This window comes from Trichosurus vulpecula, chromosome 3 (genome assembly GCF_011100635.1).
Source record: "Trichosurus vulpecula isolate mTriVul1 chromosome 3, mTriVul1.pri, whole genome shotgun sequence".
Classification (NCBI taxonomy): Eukaryota; Metazoa; Chordata; class Mammalia; order Diprotodontia; family Phalangeridae; genus Trichosurus; species Trichosurus vulpecula.
The window spans coordinates 356,156,679-356,179,762 of NC_050575.1; the positions used below are offsets into that span (position 1 = coordinate 356,156,679).

A 23,084-nucleotide genomic window follows, 5' to 3' on the forward strand; every position below is an offset into this window, starting at 1 on the left:
GTGGACTGCTTTTCTGATTCTAACAAATACTGTGACAGTAATGCATGCCAGATATTGATTTTTAAAAAAGAAGCTTTATTAATCTCCAATATAATGTCTATGAAATGTGCAGTATTTCAACCTTATTTAGTGAGTCCTGAATTCCTTAGTATCTGCATGTTTCATCTGTGGCTAAATGAAGCAGCATTTCAGCAACACTGTTGACTATGCCAGAGAGGGCATTTTTAGCAGTGATACATCATGGTGGAAATATACTGTTTTAATCATTTTCCCTGGTGTTCATCAGACCAGTGCAGTATCTACACCATGATCATACAACTTAGTTTTTAAATTCTAGAAAGTTGATTGTCATCATTAAGCAGCACATCTTATCCTAGGTAGATCATGTCCAGTCGTTAGAGTTGAATCTCTTTTGTTTGACAGCTAATTGTTTTTCTCTTTTTAAAATATAACTTATTTTTTCTTTTAAAAAAAATCCCCTTAAAAATTGAGTTGCAAGTTCATCTTGGGTACAGACTGTTTATTAGCCTACAACAAAGTGATTATTGTGGCTTCAAGCATTATTCTATCAATAAATGCATAATTGATTGGTTTGAATACAGACTGCACTTTTCCCCCAAAATCTGATTTTTATGAAACAATCAGTATTATTTTTTTTTACAATAGACATATATTTTTTTTCCTTCCAGAAAGATCTCTCTCATTGCGGGAGGTGGGGGGAAGAGATTAGGAAATCTATATTCAAACCAATTCAGGCAAGGTGTACATATCTAGAAGCTCTCATCATTTTAAACCACACCTCATGCCCTCAGTGCGCTCTCTCTCACTCTTTCTCTCATCCTTCTTTCCTTGCTTATATGTAACTCTTCTCCCAAGTACCCCATTCCCCATTAAATATTAAGAAGAGCTACTTTGGGGCCCATCCACATGAACAGAGTGGGTATTCCTTTTGAACAAGGTAGTATAAACCCTCACACCACCCTGCCTTTTGAAAAAGAAAAGTACTGATCTGAGATTCAAGCCAGATGTCAGAAGGGCAATGCTCAAATAGTGGTTTAGTGTGTCTTCATTTCACATGAAAATTCAGAATGATGTGCAGAATTCCAATTGGATATCCTTCGATGAGGGTAATGACATAAATAGACAGCTAATGGGATTACCTTTAATAACTTATAAACAACGCGTGATTTAGAGAAGCTTCATCTGGGTAAAGCAGTATCTCTGAACAGAGAAATGCAGCACCACAGGCTTGCAAATCCAGAATTACAAATCCATTATATGCCTTCTGGGAGAGTATTAATCTTCCAAACCTTATTTCAAAACACGGAACATTCTTTTTTCCACAAGAAAAAAAAAAACACCTGCCTGCAAATGTTTCATTAATCTGAAACAGTGCTGCCAAATCTTTAAATTTCATTTTGTCTTTGATAGGCCAACATCCATCCAGCATAGTAAGATTACATTTATTTTTAAAAACTATTATATATGCTTTTGAAAACACAAATATATGAAAATCCTAGATTTCTGAATGCATTGACAGATTCAAGATTAATTCCATATTGTTTTCTCAAGAATACACTCCCAGGAAACAAAGAAACAAAGATTTACATAATTTGGGATTGTCAGACAAGAAATCACTGTGTCGGTAAATTATTGTGCATCTAGTAACTTGGGTGTTTTACTGATTCTCTTTTGGAAAGAATATGCCCTCCCGGATTGGTCCCATGAACAAATACAACTTCAGTTGTGGTTTGTTGTTGTTTTCGTAAGTGGAAAATGGTCTTATGCCACCAAAATATCAATTGGGATGTATGATCACTGGCATCTTGCTGCTCTTGGGAAACTGATCCCATTTTAACTATGTATTTCTTGTCAATGCAAATATAATTCATACCAGTGGTTCTATCATAAGCATTGGGTTTATTCCAACTGTACTCATTCAGGAAACCATGTTCTTTTGTAATCACAAAGGAACAAAAGTAAACATTTGTTCCGAGATATTCTGCTGCTGTGAATGGTTCAATTACACTTTTTAGCCTTCATGTCTTTTCTCATCTCTCCCCTAACATTGATTTCAGGAGAAAGGGAGAGTTATGCTATCTTTTTTTTTAAAGAAAGGATGGGGGAGAGGTGATGTGTATAAGTCAATGTCTTTCTTTGATATTTGCGCTTTTTAAGTATCACATTTCGAACTGTTAAAATCATTTCAAAATGCTTGAAACATGGGCCGTGAAGAAGTCATTTTAGGTCTTAAAAAAGAATCATGTGGCTCATACAAGAGAAAATGTAACACCCAAAAAGCACTTGTAACTTGTTTTGTAAGTTTCATGCCTTATTTTCCATTTTTGACACCTTAAAGTGCATTTTCTGTCAACTGTGAGCAAATTCCCCTTTTGCCTTTAATGAAAATAGTGCATTAAGTAGCCAACTGCTGGGAAATTGCAAAGGTGAACCCTTAAGGGCAGCCCCCCTGGCCTGTCCCTCAGTAAACCAGAACAAATGACGGACAGGACGTCATAGGCTTGTATGACTACATGGAGACAGAGCCTGTGCAAGATGCATGCCACTTTCCGTAGCTGCCAAATGTGCCTTTTATTAAGAACATCTGTAATTTTTTTTTCAAAGCAAGTCAGCATTTGGGGGCAGGGAATACCTGGGGTGCAAATATCTGGTAAACCTACCAGAGAACAAGCCTTTTTCTTTTGTTTAAGGGACTTGTGCAAATTTAAGTCAAGAAGCATTTGTGTAGATATGTGTGTTTGCCCTTTTTTTAATGGCATGGTTATTAGCAACGCTAGTGAAAAGAAGACAAAAAAAAAAGCTGTCGGACTTAACCTGATGTAAGAACAACGTGATGATCTCCAAACTGGCATGTCTTAATATGGCCTATGTACCTAATCATGCCTATAGGTAATATTTGTATTCTGTGTCTGCAGCAGTATTGGGTTTGCATTTAAAGTGGTGAAAATAATGGCTGTTATTTTTCTGGCATTATTAAGATATGTTCTAAAAATAAAATTTTAAAAAAAGCTTCATGTAGCCCACAGGTGTGTTATTTGTTTAAATTATAATTTCTGTGAGCAGTCTTAAAAAATCTTTGTTTTAGTGGTTTTCATTCCATTTCCATTTGTCATCACGATATAGCATGAAAAGTAATTTTTCATGTTCCTTCCTTGTACCCAGCACCTTATATCAAGGTACTGAGGGGGAAAACAGACAATCTTTATTTTGTACTAAATCACTATGATGTATTTAAAAATATTCTTGTAACTAAGAAATAGTCATGAAAAATAATAGATCTTATTCTTAAATGCTTCCACTGAAGTCCTACCCAAATACTTCATCATGGAGTGGAGTCAATCCTAGGTTCTTGAAACCTTTGAGCACAAGTTCAAGTAAGTCCTTCCTACCAAGCTCTGGACTTCAAATATGAGACCAGCAGTAGGTTATGTGTTCCCTCCCTGGCTCCTCGCTTGTTACAGCACCAACCCAAGTTCAGAAAGGCACATCCACCAGAAGGCTGTCCATCACTGATGAGCTGGGAGGGTACAAGAACTCAGGAAGGCCATCTCTCTATCTTTGTGACCTTATTACACAATCCCCTTCACTTATTCTATACTTCTACCAAACTTCTTACTATTCTTTATACATTGTACTCTATCTTCCATCTCCATCCTTTGCATGAACCATCCCCTTCGCTTAGAGTCCTCTCCCTCTTCACCTCCATCTCCCAGAATCCCCAGCTTCCTTCAAGGCTCAACTCAAACTCCACCTTCCACAGGAAGCCTATTCCTCATGGCCCCCCCCCCAGATGACAATGCCTTCCCCCAAAATTACCTTGCACAAGTTTTGCTATATCCCTTTCTACATGCAGTCTCCCTTCACTAGATTGTAAGCTCCTCAAGGGCGGGGACTCTCATGTTTGTGTTTGCTTTTTGTGTCCCCAGTGCCTAGCATTATAGCAGATGCTTGGTAAATGTTTGCTGATTGATTTGAAGCTACTATGTGAATTCATCTGTAGAAGGAACACATCAACAAAATTATAGAACCTCCAAGTACTCAAATATTCTCAGGTAAGCTAGGGTTCTGCAAGTAGGCTATTACAAGTAAAAGAACTGCAGAGGCTCAGAGACAGAGCCTCAGAACTCCTCTAGCTCCTCCACATCTCCAAGAATTCCCCCCTATGACATCTCCTCCTAGAGTTTACCTACCCTTCACTAGAGTGAGAGAAATAAATGCTTTATGTTACTCATTCCATCCTTAAATTGCTCAATTATTTCACATTTGTCCCTTGCAATAAGCCTAAGTCTACTACTCTGCCCTCAAGCCAAGCAGGGCAAGTCTCTTTGCTCTTACGAGAAAGGGATAATGTCTCAACTAAGACTTCCCTTCTGCAGACTAAACATCTCCAGTTCCATCCTAACTATTCTCACAGGACTATGCCGTACCTTATTTATATATTTCTATCTCCTCAGAGAATTTGTGCTACTTGGGTAAGATGGGGTTTGGAGAACTGGGAGGTGTCAAGGTCCAGTCATCCACATACAGTATTATTTGGATGCCCAATATCTGCCAACAAATCTTTTCACTGGAAGGTTTTAAATGTATTGATGCAGACCAGGGTATAAGGAGTAGTCACTGTGCTTTGTGTTTGGGGAGGAGGTCCTTTCCTAAGGGAGAACTTGAACAAACAGGATAAGTGAGAGAAGGAGATGTAAGGGGCATAAAACAGTGAAGCTGCCCTAATGACCTCTTGCAGAGTTGGCATCCCAACATATCAAAAGGCAGTGAACATGGGTGCTTAGTAAATGTTTCAGTCCCTCTAGCTTTAAAAACAAGGATGCCAGTTTAAGTTGCATTGGGTTTCTGCGTGAGATGATTTCCCCTTCCCTCTCTTCCACATTATATAGACAACAGGAATGAAGCCCAGAGAGGATAAATGATTTGTTTAAAGTTGCACAGGTTACTTCCAAAACCAGGTTCTCTTGACACTAAATCCAGTGGTCTTTCCTTACCTTTCCTTACCAGAGGTATTTGATAATACCAGGCCAGCTGGCCAAAGCCCAAATCAGATTAATATGTCATTGTAAAATGTTTACCAAGATAAAAATACAATACAACCTTCCTAGTGTCAATTTGTGGTTTTCTAAATCAATACATGTTTCTATTTGAGTTTGACCTCCCTGCCATATCACACTGGGATTAGATAGATATAAGATCATTACATGAACCTCTTATCTTCTTCCCCCTTCTTTATTTAAATCAAAGCAGGACCCAGATAAGGACAATATTTAACCTCATCTGTCATACACATTCTCTAGAGAAAGTCAAGTCCTTTGCAGAGACATGAGTGTTTATAAAGTGTGTTTATCTCATTCCTCCAAATTGTTAGTTGATTGAAACCTATTCTTTGGCCCCAAGTTAATAAGTCTATTCCCTGCCTGGCCTTCTCCACCTTCATGTAATCCACTGGTACAAACTCACACTCCTCAGAATGAGGCATTCATTTCATTTGCAAGTACCTTTCATTTTTTAATCCAATAACTGAAGATGTGGATAAAGAGAAGGAAGAATGAGTCTGATATTCTAGCTGAGGCTACTAGATGAGGGGGAGAGGTAAGGAGGGACAGTTGATCTTCATGCGATTCTCAATTGTTCTCCATTTTATGAGTTACTCAACTCATTTGCTGGCACCACCTTTCTTAGATTCTCCAGAGAGGAAAAAATAAATGGAAATGTAAGTGGGTAGAGAACCAGCCTTAGAGCCAAGATCTCATTTCAAATCCAACATCTGATACCTTCTGGCTGTTTGACTCTGGGCATGTCATGTAACCTTGTAACTTCTCAGTGCTTGAAGCAATACTCAAAGACTATGTTAAGGGAAGGTGCTGATGTGCAATGGCAGAGTTTCTTCATCTAGGAATTCTCCCTACCAATGATCCAAATGCTATCCCTCCATAAATTTGTCTGAGAACCAAATGCAAGTTAGTGATTTAAAAAAATTCACTTAGCCTGAATCTTCTGAAGAGAGGCAATATGCCACAGTGGACAGAGGGCTGACCTTAAGGCCGCTTCTTCCAGCCCATGCTGGCTGTGTGACTGGACAAGTCATAGAAGATACCAACTTACATTGGTAAAGGGAGTTTCTTTACCTGGGAGTTCCCTGGAACAAAGAATTCACCAGTCCGGTACCTCTCCTTTCTATAGATAGTTTGCGCTGCACTCTATAGGCCTACAGAAAGGGTCTGGCACTGCAGAGCCCATGTATGGAAATTCCATGAATTCCATGTGTGCTACTATATAGCCTGTCACCCCTCCAGCCCTTTAAAAATCAAATTTGGATTATGCTAAATGACGTCTTTCCCACAGTCTTCAAATACACCCACACTTTTCTTAGTGGAGAGAAATGAGTTACATTTCTATTCTCATTCCTGTAGTGACATTACACGAGAAATCAACAAACCTCAGTAATCTGCCCACCCCAGCCTTCCCAGAAGTATCCCCCAGTAAACTGACCCCTTTGAAATTTGCCGGTGGTAGTCTGACCCTTTATTTCCCTCAACCTCCAGCCAGAGCTCATAAGTGTTCAAAGTATCATAAATTACTTAAACTGGATAGGACCTTAGAGATCATCTTTTGGCTTGGTCTCATGATGTAACAGAAGAAAGTGAGGCCCTGGACAAGGCAGAAGGAAGAAGTAACCATTTGGCTAAAAGTGCGAAGTTCTCCTGGCCTCCTCACATCCCCCCTCATTGGTGGCATTGGTGACCTGAGCTCTTATTAATTTGATTATGTCTGTGTAAAAATACATTTGGCTATTACCCTAAACTCAAACCTAAGGAGACACAAGCAGCCACTTGAAAATGAGAACATACATCAATGGCCAGTTCCTGGGTTCTATTATATTTTCATTTCAATTATGGCTAAAATATTTTTCCTTTCAAAAATAAGAGGGGGAAAAAAAGGTCAAAGTCTTTGTCAGGTTAAGTGAAATGCAAAAAATAAACAAGTGAAGAATGTATTCCAGAGCCTTCTTTGCCTGAATAACATCTATAACGATCCATGGAGTACCCACTATGTGTAATCCTCTGTTACAGGCTGGGAACATACATAAAGTCACTGCCCACAAAGAAGTAGTTGGGAAGATAAGATTCACCCCACCTGCCTCAGCATTGTTACTCTGTAAATAATGTGCAAACCTTAAAGCATCATATAAATATAAGATGTTATTATAAAAAGGGCAATTGTGGTACAGTGGGCAGAGTTATCATCAAAACACATAGGCTTGAATCCTGACTTCTACTTAGGAGGAATGTGACCTCGGGTAACAGAAAACACCCTGAACCTCGATCTGTTCACCTGTAATATGGGAAAACTAATACTTCCCTTTCCTCCAGAGAGTTGTGGTTAGGATTGATAAATTACATTGTTATTAGGATTAATAAAAAGGTAATATGAGGTGGCATATGCTAGTTACTCAAAGGAGCTCATGTAGATAAATCATCTATGCTGCCTGAGTTTAGTAGAAGGAATAATTACAAAATCCAAGGTAGTCAGGAAGGAGACCTCAAGAGCAAGACTGAGATAATAGAAGGAGGTGGAGGGAGTGCATTTGGGAGAAGCTTACAATACAGCAAGTGGGAATATACATGGTATGTGACTAGTTTGACTAGAGAAGAGAGTCTGTATACATAAGTAAGTAGTGGGAAACAACATCGGAGAACTAAGCAGGTACCAAATTATGGAAAGCTTTGAATGCCAAACTCAGGAATTTGCAGTGATCTGCGTGCAGATAATAAGGAACCATTGAAGGTTTTTAAGGAGGGAGATGCAAACCATAGAGCAGGGCTTTAAAAAGACTTAAATATGAGAGCTAAATACCGGATGTTTGTTAAATATTCTTTAATAAACCAGAGAGAGAAGGGCCTGGAAGCACCGAGAGCAGTTATTCAGCTGTTGAAGTAGTCCAGTCATGAGGAGATGAGGAACTGGATTTAGGCTAGTGGTGGTGTTAGATTAAGTGTCATCTTCATGTTCCAAATGTATGAAAGAGAACTTATCGTTGAAATTGTGCTGTAGGTTTGACATCATGTTATTTTAAAGTGAAATTTTAGGGATGGACAGTATTTTCAAAACCTTCCCAGTATGGCCTATCCCTTTGACTGTAAACAGCAAATGAGGGAAGAAAAAAGTTTGTATTTTGCACATGATTCAAATTAGACAATAAAACTAGGCTTCTCTTTTTTTTCTATTTCCAGTCCATTTAGTATTGTGATATTCGTGCACTAACTGAAAGCTATTTTCTGGTATAGTAGTAATGTGAAATTCACTTTTATGAAAAATATCATTAATATCAGTAAAATGATTATGAAAGTATGGCTAAAAATCTCATGTCCGAATGAAATACAAAAATTTCTAAATTCTTGGCTGTTTGTCCATTTAGGCTTCTGAGCTAGATGGTCTTTGAAAAGTCAGTCCCAAGTGTTAGGATATTGCACAAATAGGGATTGTGTTCAACATCTCCTAATATGGGCTAGTAAGAACTAATATTAGTTCCTGCTACTTCATTACTTGTAACTTTTCAGGGAAAATAGTCAAACTTTGCATTATCCCAAATTTTCCCATTTGAAGCTAATATTTTGAGTCTAAGCATGCCCTTTTGGGGCATATTCCAGGTTGGACACATTTATGGTAAAAATATTGCCACCCCATGGAAACATGCTGCCTTTTAGCAGAACAATATAGTAATAAAAAGAACAGGGTATTCCCGAATGGCAAAGACCAGCATCCCCAGCCCTGATGGTTCTTATTCTGAATGTGTTTGTTGGCAGGACCCAAAGGGGGTAAATGATGCTAGAATGCACTGTGAGTCTCACACTTTCCTTCTGTCCAGCTAGATCAGACAGTGTTCTCTCTAAGGAGAAAGTGCATGAAGTGGTGCCAAATCATGCACTAGCTGCCAGTGTTCACCATGAGCTATGGTTCCACCCAAGATGATCTTTGCATCCATGGTAGTGGGGGTAAAAATACAATCAAACAGTTTTTGGACTGCTCTCATCTCCCAGGTTCCAGCCTGGTACCAGTAAATGCATTGACTTTTACCCTGAAATGTCATTGCTGTTAATACCGTGTCTCTTCAGTCAGAAAATGCAAGTTATATACCTTTACCTTTTGAAGCTGCCCTGTCAGGTAATCCACAACTTCTCTGTCACTTCCCCTTATGGGAAAGGTCTACAATGCAATCATTTACCTTACATGAATATTAAGAATTAGCTGTATAATATATTCCAAGTACTTTCAGTTCTTTGGAGGACAGATGACAAAATGGTTTGAGTTGATCTTAACATGACATATAATTTAAGAACACTGAGGATCAGTTCATAGGCCAAACGCTTAGGAAACATAAAATTCATATCCATGTTTAATATGAATGTGTCCAGTGTCATACTCGGGGCACAAGTTCAAAGTGGAAGGTTTTTGTTTTTTCAAATGTTTATTTTCCTTCAAACTAATAGTATCTTTCTCTATTGCTGGCTCTTTCAATGAGGAAGGCCTCACAAATTCTTCATTCCTTTTCTCACAAATGTCCAGGCATGATATTCAACATTATTCACATACTAGTCTTCATCTCTCGTCAACGCTTTGCAAGTTGATTTGTTTTCAAATGAAAATATTTAGATCATTAGGTCTTCATCAATCATTTATACATTAAGACTTTATATAGATATACGTGCGCAGATGTATACACATAGACACTGTCCATCTTTGTCTCACCACTTGACAATAAAACTTTACATATGTTTTACACAGCAGTTCCTTGGTCAAGGTCATTTGCAAGAGCAAGTTGGTTTCTGAAGAGATCTTGTTTGGTGGGTGAAGGATCCATTGAGGGATTTTCATTAGTTTTTTCCCTGTATTCTGATCCACTGGACCTAAAATCTCAGCACACAGATAAAGTACAGGTTGATTTGGGTTTAATTGTTTTAGAATATTCTATCTATCCACACTGTTTGGCATTTGTCAAACTGTCATGTTTCCACTTGGATCTAGTATATAATGTTTAATTTTCCTAGTTTTACCCAAAGGGTAAGTTGATCTGGTATTTTCAGAAGTATAAAGTAAGAGCGTTACCCATATTATGTCTGAAGGAGGGAACCATGAAAATGGCTTCTGATCATAACTGTTGTGTGTTGGGCAGGGCGGGGAATTATAGTGTGAAATAACACTATCCTGGGACAAGGAAAAGCTCAAAAAAGTCAGGGATTCATATTTTGAGGTTGACCTATCACAACTAGTTCTCAAATTATCAAGTCCTTGAGTTAACTGGTATCCAAAACCAGGGAGTTTAAAAAATCCTAGAGTTCATTGTTTTCAGCCCACCTTACCCCAGATCCTCTCTATGGAGTTTTAAATGTTTTCATTTGTTTTGTTTTTTTATACATATATATATATATATTACAAACTCTTACTTTGGTTTATTTTTGTAAAGACAGATTTATTGAGGACGGCCATGCATATATGCTATACATGATAAAGTGAAGAAGTGTGAATACAATCATCAGATTGAGGAGATACCATAATCTCAACCACCACCAAGGAGACCAAGCCCAATAGTCAACAATTCAAATCAATCCAATCAAGTCCCCAGGGGAGGGCACATTCTTCCATTTTCTTGGTTAAACCAGCTGTGGAATGGACTTCAGCTCTGCACTGTCTACAAGTCGATGCTGTCAGAAATGCCTGGAAGGGGAGGGGCTCTAGAAATGGCCTCGGATAAACCAGACTGGGATCATTTAGAGAGCTTAAATTTGGGATTAGAAATTATAAATCCAGCCCCATGGCTAGGAACCAATAACAAAGGGTCTAGCTCAATGTATACTCAAGGGATTTCACTGTTAAAAATGAGGTTCCTTGTCCCAAAGCTCCCATACCACTGAACAAGTTCTCCATATGCAGAGGCTGAGCCAGGTACAGTCCCACAATCCAAAAGGAAAAGCAAATGACACCTTGTTGTTTTTTCCAATCAAGTTCTAAAGGTCCTAACTAGTGTTGCTAAAAGATTTAGGTTTTTAATTTGGGGGGTTGTTATTATTCTTTTATTTTAACTAATCTTGATAAAATTCAACTCTATGTTTTTAAGGTAACAGGCTTGGCCTACACAATAATTAACATCCTGATGCTTGGAAACTTCCAGATGGTTGACCAGATTGTTCTGCTCCTCATTTCGTTGTTGTGTAGAGAAAGCCTTAGTCTCCATGCTTTCCACCTTCCAATGATAAGGCCCACCATTCCCATATTTAACTGACCCACTAAATCCCAGTTTAGAGAAAAAAGGCTCCCCTACATCTCAACACCTACATCTTGGGGGCCCATCTGTTGTTCCCCAGCATACTGAAATGGCTTATTTGGCACTTAGCTCCTCTGGTTTACAAATCCTATTCCTTTTCCCAATTTTAGTATTCCCTAAAATACTCCCAAGTGTTACACCCAACACCCTGTGTTCTCTCTCTCTCATTAATCCCAGCCTCCTCCTGTCTGAATTCACCCTTAGCAATAGCAGCTATGCACAAAATGTCCACAACTACATCTTTTGGACCATTTCATTCCTTTTCCTCATAGTGCATTAAACAAGAAACTAGGGAAGCCTACAGTTCAACCCACAATTTTTAAGCCTCCCCATGTCACTCATGGATTTAAATCTGACCCTTGTCTCCCATCAGTTGCCTCCCCACCTCGGACACCTCTTCAAATATTCTTCAGCCAAAATCTGTAATCTTGCTTTTAGTTGTTCCCATCTTGGGCACTTCTAGATCTCCCTGAAGCCCAACATTTCACACTTTGAACCATCAACATGCAACTGTTCATGTTTACCTGAAAATAGGAAAGTTTTGATGTCACCACCAGCCCCAGGGACCACAGAAATCTTCACCAGCTTCGTTCCCATTTCTGAAACAAATGCCAAAATCGCCCTGTCTGCTTTTCAGCCTCTACGAGCTCATCTTTAGTTTTTTAACGACCCTCCTCATAAGCCAAACCTCCTCCTCTCATGTCTCCAGTATTCAGAACATCTCTGTACATCTTGATTATAAATGTTAACCAAAAACTAGCTTGCTAATGCTTTTCCACTCCCATCTTTTGCCTGTGACCAATGCCCCAAACCAGTTTTCACCAATGCTCTATTTCTCTTTCCAGAAGTCAGTCCTGCCTGGTCTCCTGATAACTGCTTGTGTCCTACATGGCCACATGTAAATAACCATCGAAAGGTTATGTTGGGCTATTAAGTATCTATAGACATAGACAGATGAAAGATGATCTATGGGTTGTGTTTAAGGGGGCCTATATGCTTGCCTTTTATTTCTCTATTTTTAAAGTAAGAAGAAATCATTTGTACTTGCACAGGAAGCTTAAGCCAAGCATTGCGTAGTCAAAGACCTCAAAAAGGCAACACATCTGAGCCCAAACAGCCACATGTACATGCAACAGAGGGCAGCTGTGAACACAGGCATTGCACTTCTGGGTCCAGACTAGCAAGAAGCAATAGAGGGAGGGAAGTTCAAATGGTCACCGTTACATATGTAGTCCAGCCCTCCAAGATCTTGAGAGAAGGAGAAGGAAAAAAACCAGATTGTTGGTAGCTTTTTCTTTCCTCTTAGGTTGAGAAATACTAAATCCCATAGAGCCTAGCACAATGCTAGATGCACTAGCACTCACTGAATAGATGTGACTGACTGAGAAGAACCTACAGTAGATGGGTCAATCAATAAATTAGCAGGACTATCGCCTCCTTAGTGATACCTAAGACTGGGTTCCTTCATCACTTATTGAACTTGTGGTCAGCCAAGACTCCCAGATCTTTTTTCAGACTAACTGCTATCTATTCACACTTCTCCAATCTTTCCTTTGTCTTCATTAAAGTCTTTACTAAAATGGCAGGGGTACAGGAAATAGAAACTAGGAAAAGGCAACCAAAAAAATAATATCTGATACTGCTGCCTCTATATTCCATCCCCTACTATCTTCACAGTCTTCATTAGAATAAGTGTCATCCAAACAGAGTGGGAAATTGTAGTGCTTCTCTGGATCTCTGGTTACCTATTATTCTACAAACTTAGCCAAGACAGATGCACCTGAGTTCTCATGAAGGTTAAATGTCCAAGATGCTCCATCAGTGGTTGAAGCAACTGAATTAAAGGGGTCATTCTACCACCCATTTTAAAAAAATCTGCTTTGACAATCCCTTTTAAGTCTGAATACTGCAAAGGAAAACTTGGACTGGAGTGGGAGTACAGAGAGAAGGTCCAGAGCAGTCATGAAAATCTGGATTTTGAATAGAACCAATTACTAATATAGGGACAGGACAAAATGGAGTGGTTGGTGGGGCACTGAGAATTGGGCAATGTTGTTAAGGGGTCTGTAGTTGTTGCATCATCAGTTACAAGTTCTGTTTAACTGTTGATGCTGGGAAATCCATTTATTTGAACCTATGCACTCCCCAAAAAATTGCCACAAACCAAATAAAATAGGATTCACTAATGATCAATTTTCTGTCATTAACTGTGTTATGTATGGGGTTCTATATGTAATATACAGAACTATAAAACTATGATAAAGAAACTATTATTACTAAAAATATGTGAGGTCTTGTGATGACTTTATTCATCTGAGTTAGTAAGGAAGTCAAGAGGTATTTCTTGGTGAGCAGAGAAGCCTTAAGATCAGTAAAGGCTGAAAAAAGTCCCAAACAGAAGTGAGTGTGGGGATGGCTAGGGAACCATAGATTTATAAAGTTATATCCTGATTTTCTTTCAGGCAGCTTCTGGAAGCATCTCTGCACCTGATCGGATGCTCACGGGCTTAATGTACCCTACGTGGAAGCCATCAGATGGTTTCCTACCAGCATCTCGGACGTTCGTTTAATATGTTTTGAGTAATATGAGAAGTTTGGTTCTCTATACTCTGCTTACATGGCAAATAGCAGTACATTCAACCACAAAAAAAGACACCTCCTATTCTTTCCTGTCCTAAGTTTTCTGCTGTGTCCAGCTTCATAGCCAGCTAGAACCTGAGACAGCATCTGAAACAGCACGAACTGGCAGCCAGCCAAATGATCCCTACACACACATCACAATTGTGCACTGAGAAAAGCCTATGCAGGGGAGACAGAGCACGACACAAGAATACATCTGCTGTTTCTGCCTAACCCTTTTCTTGAACCGTCTCATTTTGTTGCTATAGCCAGGTCCTTGTTTTGCATATAGGGCTCGAGCAATAAGAGATTTTCGATGTCCCTGCATAAAGTCTTAAAAAGACTTTTTAATAGTAGTCTTCTGATTCAGAGTGGGGAAAATGGCCTGAATGCTCCCACCTATCCCACCACACATTTGCCCAGGTTTTTATTGTCTGACTTTAAAGAGTAAGCTCCCGCCTAAAGGGCTAGAACCACATATCTTATCATGATATTTTGATTCTGATAGTTTTGGGCATGCACAGAAGGGTATTTAAATGTCTTTGGATGAGGAAGATTGTGGTATCATTTGAGGTAAATATCACTGGCATCTTCTTTACTCTGCCTACTCTCTCCTTCTGTACTCAGATAACAAAGCAGGAAGTGAAAGCTGCTACTATATGCTGTTTTCCATAGCTTTTTAAATCTTCACAGTACCAACTACGGCACCATAAATACATGAATGTTCAATGACAGCTCATGAATATTGTCTTTGGGATGGGATGGAAAGGTCTGGTAACCCTTAGCAAGCCAACCATACCAACTTTCGGACTCTTGTGAGGAGTTAGAGGGCACAGTGGGTAGGAAAACAGACTTGGAGAAAAAAAAACCTGAGTTTAGATATTGCCTCAGACTCTCTTACTAGCTGTGTGACCCTGGGCAAGTCACTTAACCTCTGTCAGTCTCCATTTCCTCATCTGTATAATGGGGATAAGAGGAACACCTACCCAATAAGTTTCTTGTGAAGATCAAATGATATAATAAACACAAAGCACTTTGCAAGCTTTAAAATACTATATAAGTGCATTTTGTCTCCGCCATCACTTTTCTTCAGATGTTGCTTCAAATATTAATCAAGGAGATACCTTGAAGGGCAATAGGATTCAAGGGTAAGAACTATGGTTACCATTCAAATCCTAACAAGCTAATGAGTTAACCTATCGTTTTGTCTTGGACAAGCACATGGCAACTCAAGCCAAAATCTGGATGAAGCCTAGAATGGTAGAGTTGGAAGAGACTTTGGAAGTCACGTAGCACAGCCTTAGTCCCAGCACCCACCTGGATGGATGGCCGTTGTTTGAACATTTCCAATTACTGTGAACCCATTATTTTATAAGACACTGTTCCTCTGTGACATGGCTCTATTTCTTAGGAGTCCCTTCCTTAGCTAAAATTTGTACCTGTCAGTCCTAATTCTATCCCTCTACAGAAAAACCAAACAGGTTCCTAACCTCTTCTACATGAATCTTTCAGAACATTTCTTAAAGGTCTCTAGGAGTTTGGGGAGGGGACTAGGGAATGATAGTGGCAGTTTCATTGCTTCTGGGAAGTATACTGGCATTAAAAGCTGGGATAGACAAACCATGAATACTGGCATCCAGGAACAATTCAGCTATGGAAGGAAATGGGCAGGAGCAACACTGGCCATATGAGCTCTGAAGCTGGAGACAGCCTGGGCACCAAGGCAGGAGTGAAGGGTTGCCTGCTGCTTGGTCTCATTGCGGAGCATGCTGGAGATGGTTACTGAGCCAGGAAAGACCTAAGACTATGATTCTAGGAAAATGGGAATAATCCTCAAATCCTCTGCCCTTAAGCAAAGTCCATTTGAAGACAGAAATATTTGAGTTAAGAAAATGACTACACACCAGCCCTGGTGTACATGCCAGCAAGCTGAGCATGGCAGCCAGTCTGGACCTTAGCTATTGAGGGACTGCGTATGGTAAAAAATCCATTTATCTTTACCCTTCCCCATTCTCTCCTTTTAACAACAGGCTCTGAGCAACCAGTAATCTTGGCAAGAACCAACTTTCTGTGCCCTAACGCTGATTTCAGAGATCTTCCCATATTTTTAAAGACACCATAGAAATGTAATTTCCCCACTCCAGACCTGTTCCCAACTTCTCCCATCAAGACCATTATCTGAATCAACCAGCACCTGTTTGAAGCTCAGTAAGGTAGCCTCTCCACACACTGCTAAACTCCTCACCTGTCAATCAGCAGTAAGCATATCCATTTAATTTCCTTCACCCCACAAAAGGTGAAGACTTTGTGGTTCAGACTGACCCTTCAGTTCTGCAGTCTACCAGGAAAGATTAAATGGAAGGAGGTTTTTTTCACTGCGAGAGACGAATGTGGAAATGGCAATCTATGGAACCAGAGGCAGAAGTCTTTCAGCCTAAGGGGGTGGGTAAAGAAAGGAATTTCCACTACCATCAGTTGACAACTCTAATTTGAAAAGGCTCTAATTTTAAAAGCAAAGCCCTCCTTTGCATTTCTCTACTGCCCTTCCTAGGTTGAAGGACTCACCCTCCTAGGAGTCTGCAGACTGGAGGAAGCACACCTATGATTCTAGCCACAGCCAAACTCATCCCTTGGGGTTTAGAAACAGCAGGTTCCCACTAAACATCCATAGCATCCGTTATAGCTATAAGTTTCTACAGGTTTCCTGAAAGGTAAAAGCGCTTGGCTACCTAGATGGAGCATTTTAAAGGAAGGTTCTGTTGGAAACACCCCTCATACCCAGTACCAACATCCCAGGATCCCTTGATATCTCAAAGATGGCTACTGGCTCATTCCCAGTGGATGTCTGCTGCTTGCCCCCACTAGACACAACTTGGCTGGGGGAAGGCGAGAAGGTGCAGGGTCTAGGAGGTGGGAGAAAAGTTACTAGTGGCAGGAGGTAAGCCAGTTTCTTTATGCATGGAAGGAGACCAAAATGAGAAAAAAAAAATATACCACCAAAACTTAGAAGTCAATCCCTGGCTATAAGGAGCAGGCACTAAGCTTGAAGCGGCTTCTTGAGGCCAACTTATCATTATTATGGTTGTTGCAGTTGTTGCTGTGGTGAAAACCTCAAGAAGGATCCCAGAGGGCAAGGAGTTTAGAAAGCTGTCTGATCTAAGGGCTACTCACTTCTTTTTAAAGAGCTTGCGGAAGGAGCTGCGAAAGCCCCCTTTCTGGTCTTGCCTGCTGGGATGCTGATCACTGAATGACGTTTGCTCACTTTCTCTTTCTTCCTTTGGACAGAATCTGGTGTTATCTTCTACATGTATTTCCTGAAAAAGGAACAAACAAACAAAAAAAGTTGGATTTTCTAAAAACACTCTCCCAGAGTTAATAGTCTCATGAAATTTTTGTCTTTTTCTTCCCTCGCACCCTAAATTTAGTAGGTATCTAACCTCCCCCTAGGGCAGGTAGGGGCATAGGAGATAAGAGTGCCATGTCTGGAGGCAGGAAGACCTGAGTCCAAATCTAGCCTTAGACACTTACTAGTTGTGTCACCCTAGGCAAGTCCCTTAGCCCTGCTTGCCTCAGTTTCCTCATCTGTAAAATGAGCTAGAAAAGGAAATGGCAAATCATGCCAATATCTTTGCCAAGAGAACCCCAAAAGGGGGTCATGTCAGACATGACTCAAAATGTCTGAACAACAACAACCTTCAGCTAAGGCAAACCCTGAGGTTGAACAGCTGAAGAAATGAGGCCTCTTCAACCAGGTGCTAACGAGCTGTCTCCAATTTCTTTGGGTGAGACTAACATATTACTGTTCACCCAAGTGTAGGGTCATGAAAGAGAACTATTTAAGAAAGAAAACAGTAGAGGGAGAGTTACCTAGAGCTTAAAGAAGGGTAAAGGAATCAGAATTCTTGGATTCCATTTCAGGCACCTCCATTATCATATTGGGCAAGCTGAAAAACTGTCCCTTCACACTTCCAGGTGTCAGTTTTCCCATCCGTAAAATGGGAGAGCTGATTGTTTGCAGAACAACCTCTCCACTTGGAGAATAAATGAACTGGGGAAGCTAGGGTTTGGTTCGGTTTGGAGGTTTTGTTTTTGTCTGGTATTTTTTGGTGAAAGAGAGTGTTCAGTTAATGGCATATGGTATGTTTCCAATTAGCACATAATGTATCTTTTCATCTTGAATGTTTAAGTGGAGTTTTGGTAAGATCTTTATATTTGGACTTCCAGAATAGAACCAGAATTCTACCTTTTATGAAACCCCCTTCCTATTTTAATATTGGATATCACCAAAGGAATTAGAAATTAACCTAAAAATTGTTATGGATTTTGTGAACAGACAACTAGCTACAACCTCTGAGATTCCAAATAAAAGTCATTGCTTAAGGTGTAATCATTTGAAGGAAGCAAAGAGATTTAAAGCAAAACCATTCTGGTGATTCTACAAAGGTCCTTAGATTTGGCACAGGTTTTGTTGCCCTTTAAAGAAGGAAGTGAAGGATAGAGGGAGTTAGGGTCTTTGCAGGACTTTTTGAGCAAAATTTAGGCTTTTGTCTGGTTTGAGTCAAGCAGCTATGATAGCCCACTGAGGAAAAATCCCCAAACTTAACACTGATCTGAAATATTTCATGTTTAGTTGATTCTATGTGAATCTACTAAAATTATTTAGAAAACCTAGGTGATCTTAAAATTCTGGTTTACTACAGAGTAGGTAATCAGTAGGTTCCCTAAAACTTCATTGAAATTCTTATTTTTATTAATAATACCTTGTTTTTGTATAGCACTTTGGCCTTTCAAAGCACATTCACATACATTATCTCATTTGACTTTCTAACAACCCAGGGAGGAAGGTGCTATCCTCATTTTTGCAATCCAGGAAACTGAGGAACAGAGAGAGGTAAGTGAATCGTCTGGTGCCATGTACCTGATTAGCCCAGAACCAGGACTAGAACATGGGTCTCCAGACTCCTGGCCCAGCACCTTATTAAAGGGCTCTAGTCCCTTCTTTGCTATGTTTTGCATTCTTGAAAGTTTAAGATTTCCCTGAGTGACAAGAGAAGGTAGAGAAAGGAGACCAGGCAGGTATATGGAAGACCTTCAGGATGAATAGGGTGGGTCTAATGCTGTTTCCTTGTGGAGGTCTCATCAAGAAAGAGCTAACACTTTTAAAAGTGTGGAGTTTTTTAGGATTGCTCTTCCCCCCACAGAAGGGTTATTGTCTGAGTGCCCTTCCCCTCAAGCCTCTTTGCTCTCAGTCGTACTAATGGCACGTCTCTTCCCCAGCACCCCCGACAGCCCTAACCATACTTCTGATACTGGGACATTTGAAGTTAGGAAGCCCTGGAAGTTCTGATGAGATAACTATCCTGATCGCCAGAAGGCAAGGATCAATGGGTACATTCCTAGATTTTCTCAAGCTCTCTTAGGGCACACAGCAGAAGCTACGATTTCCATATAGCCCCAGCCAACACCAATGAGGAAGCCATGCTAAGATCCCAGCTGACAGATAGATGCCTTGTCTCCTCCCTGCCCTTCCCCCACTGCACTGCCAAGACACCATTCACAAGAATGGGAGGATGTAGAGGAGAAATGATTTTCAATCTACTTGCACCTATAGGCAAAAGTAAGAGAAATGCAGGAACTCTAAGTGCTGGGACCCTGGCCCTAGCAGCCACCAAAGTGCAGTGCCAAGTTAAATCGCTTCTGGATTGTGTCCTTCTTCTCATCATGGGCCAAGTGCAGTGCTTCCTGTGAATGCTGAATACTTCATTTAGCATTATGTATGACAGGAACAAGGTCCTGGGCCACAGCTCTCTTCTGACTGCCTAAGTAATCTGAGATCACATCTTAGTCCGCCACAGGAAGTTGCCTTTATTCCATTCAAATGCAGAGAAACACTATGTATTGGCTCCAGAAACATTAACCCTTTCATGGACACAGACAAGCATGCCTGTTTAAATTCTCAGGCCCTTATTGCACTGAGAAGTTACACTCTGTGCATTAAATAAACTTCATGTGAAACCTATAGACCTAGCGGTACCCTGAGCTTCTTTCTCTCTCCTGGCTGCTTCCACTGTAGGGTTTTGGTTTCTTTTAGTTCTTTACCTTTGTAGAGTCAGATTCATAGAACCACAGAGTCAGAGGGGACCTCAGAGGCCATCTAGTCTAGAAGACTTCACAGTTTCTATCACTAGTACCACCAGTCTTCCACGTTGGAAACCTTGGTGCCCTCTCCCTCATCTCTCACCTCCTATCAGCTACCAAGTTTTGCTGATTCTACCATAGGCAAAACGTGGGTTCATAGATCCAGCAGGATCCTCAGAGGCCTTCATTTTACAAATGAGAAAACTGAGACCCATCAAAGCTCCACATCTTATCCAAGGTCACACAGTAAGTATCAGAGGTGAGATTTGAACCCAGGTCCTCTAACTTAAGAGCATGTGTACTTTCACCTGTACCACTCTGCCTCCCTAGCGCTTCAATATCTCTTGCATCCCTCCCTTCTTCTCTACTCCCACCACCAATAACCCAGTATAAGCTTTTATTACTATTGCCCTGGACTACAGCAGCAGGATCCTCCTTTACCTAACCTCCCTGTTTTGAGAGAGAGGTTCAGGGTGTAGCTTTGGATCCTTGAGAATCTATTTTCAGGTCTACTGCCTTGATTTCCTCTGCCCCCTTCATTATGACTGATGTCTATAGAAATTCTTTTCTTCTTCCAGGCAAAACAAAAGCCAACAAATTGTGGTAGCCTGAGAGTCTGAGAGTGGGAGGGAGCCCTAAGACCCTCTAGTCTGACCTCCCACACAACGCAGGAATACCCTCTACCATATCCAGAGGCCATACAAGCCTCTGTTTCGGTACTTCTGGTGATAGGCTCTTCCTACCTTAAAAAGGACTATTTTTATGATGAGCAGAAATCTGCCATCTTGTACTTTTTGTGCATCACTTAGGTGTCTATCACGAAAGGCATGTTACAAAGAGTTATTTCACCAGGGGAAAATAACCGAGACAGCTTTTCTCAGCTCTAGATCTCTGATCTTTCGATAGGAAAAGATTTGTCTTCTTTCTACCTGCTAAGCTAGTCATAAGGATAAAAGGGAGAATTCCCTTTTGCATACGTGCAGATGATTTCAGTGTTTCAAAAATTAAAACTGGGAAGATGCACCAACTGAGGAGAGGAAGGAAAAATGAATTTCCATCCTCTCTTGTGTTGCTTTGGCAATGGACCCCGTCTTTAATGAGATGGTATTTCATAGGCAGGCAAAGATAATATATGTGAAAGTCTTTAGATGCCTCAGAAGAAAGGTGCTATATAGATTCAAGGTATTGATTATAAATTAAATATCACCACTATTATCTAATACAGGGGAAGCTTTTTATAACACAGGTATTGGCGGGGGAGAACTAACATCTGTCTTAGAGGTTAACCATTATGTCAGGCTTTTGTTCCATGTGGTGGGTCCAGATTTGGACCCTAGTATTCATGCAAACCTGTGTAATGGTAAGTCATGGCAAAGGAGGGTCTGACTGTTTTATTTTCCACTCTTAAGTGTGAGACCCAGAAACCTAGACACACCGACTTTCTTTCTCCCGTGACCGCTGCCTCCGTATGTTTTTGGTTTGGTTTACTTTACCCTCCTTACTTCCAAATAGGTCTGTTTTTCACTTTGTGTTCTCTGAGGGGGGAAGAAGTTCCTGGGGGAGCTCCTAGCTGTGGCAGATGTGATGTGGGGCTGGGCAGTCCTCTCTTGTTTCAGCTGGACACGGCTGCCGCTGCTGCTCCTCGTGCTGTAGAGTCTGGTGGTGACACCTTCCGAGGTGGACGTTCGGGGAAACTCCTTCAGGGAGCGACTCAGCGGCTTCGTTTTGCCGTGGATGGCCTCATGCTTGTACGTGCTGCTGCTCACGGGGGACGTGGCGCTCTTGGGCAGCGGCTGCACAGGGTGTTCAGTCCTTTCGGGTTCCATGGTGAAGCTGACCGGCCTGAGGAAGCAAATGTCCAGGCTGGACTCGGAGGAAGCGGGGGAGCAGGCCTCAAAGAGAGGCAGGCTCTGGAAGGTCTCCTCTTCGTAGGGAGCCGGCAGGGTGAAGATCTCGCCCCCGTACTCAAACTCCTCGTAGCTGGGGACGAAGGCGCGCGTGTCGGACAGGAGCTCTGCCGGCGCTCTCATGGACCGCTCGAGGTTACCCACGGCGTCAGGAAGGGCGGCATCGTAGTCCATCTCCGGGATGGCCTGCAGAGGGGCGGCCAAAGCCTTCAAGTCCTGCTCGGTGGCACAGAATTGAGTCGGGGCCAGGAGGTTTTCTGGCCTCTCGTGTTTTCTACCCTCCATCTCCCAGTCACAGGGCTTCCCAGGCTGAATGCTCTCCATCATGGTTTGTTGTTGACTTTTCTTCACTTGGGGCATCAAATGTCTTTAAAGGGGAAACAGAATACAAAAGAAGTGTGCATAGGGTTCATTAGTTCAGGCTCACTCACCGAGCCAGAGCCTGCTCAAGGTCTGAGTACAACATAGCCTGTCAGAAACTCAAAAAATGAAACTGCTAACACCACTCCTCACGGACCCTCCCCAGGTTGCCTTGTATGCCAGCAATGCACATCCAGGGGGTGCCATGGGCCGCACGGCACATGGAAGGCCCCCAGCCTGAGATGCTTATTCTACAGCCAGGACTAACCACAGGCCACCTAGGCAGAGGCCACCAAACGTCTCAGATTAAGGGGTTCTCGGGAGCCCCTTCCCCTGCCTGGGAGAGTACAGAGTGTTGGTCCACAAAGTAAAGCGGATGTCGGAAGAATCATTCTCCTGCATCTCGTTGGTAAGGAGCCATTGGGAAGAGATGGCTGTGAGAGGCATGTGATCATCACTTTCCCCTCCAGAAGATCTGCTCCCTTCCCTGGTCACCTGTCAATGCCCCAGCACCACCTCCTCCTCTCCCCTCAATTTCTTACTATAGTTGGACTGTTATATATTCACACTTTTTAAAAATCCATATGAAAATGAAATGTGGTATGGAAATCACTGATACACATTCTCATTGATTTTGGCCTGTCCAGCATAGTATAGAGTGCCAGACTTCATATCACCTGGGTTCAGATCCCACCTCAGATACTTATAGGTTC

The 23,084-nt window shown here is 41.2% G+C and overlaps 1 protein-coding gene across 1 annotated transcript in view; it reads right to left on the minus strand.

Moving 5' to 3' along the window:
* Positions 1–9,802: 9,802 nt before the first annotated feature.
* The window catches only part of ARHGEF33 (Rho guanine nucleotide exchange factor 33), a 56,753-nt gene continuing 43,471 nt past the window's right edge, over positions 9,803–23,084 (minus strand). The window contains exons 14-16 of the mRNA XM_036748264.1: positions 21,598–22,378; positions 17,138–17,280; positions 9,803–9,932 (exon numbers count right to left, since the gene is read on the minus strand). Of these exons, the coding sequence (XP_036604159.1) occupies positions 9,803–9,932; positions 17,138–17,280; positions 21,598–22,378 (1,054 nt within the window). The remainder of the gene's footprint in view (positions 9,933–17,137; positions 17,281–21,597; positions 22,379–23,084) is intronic.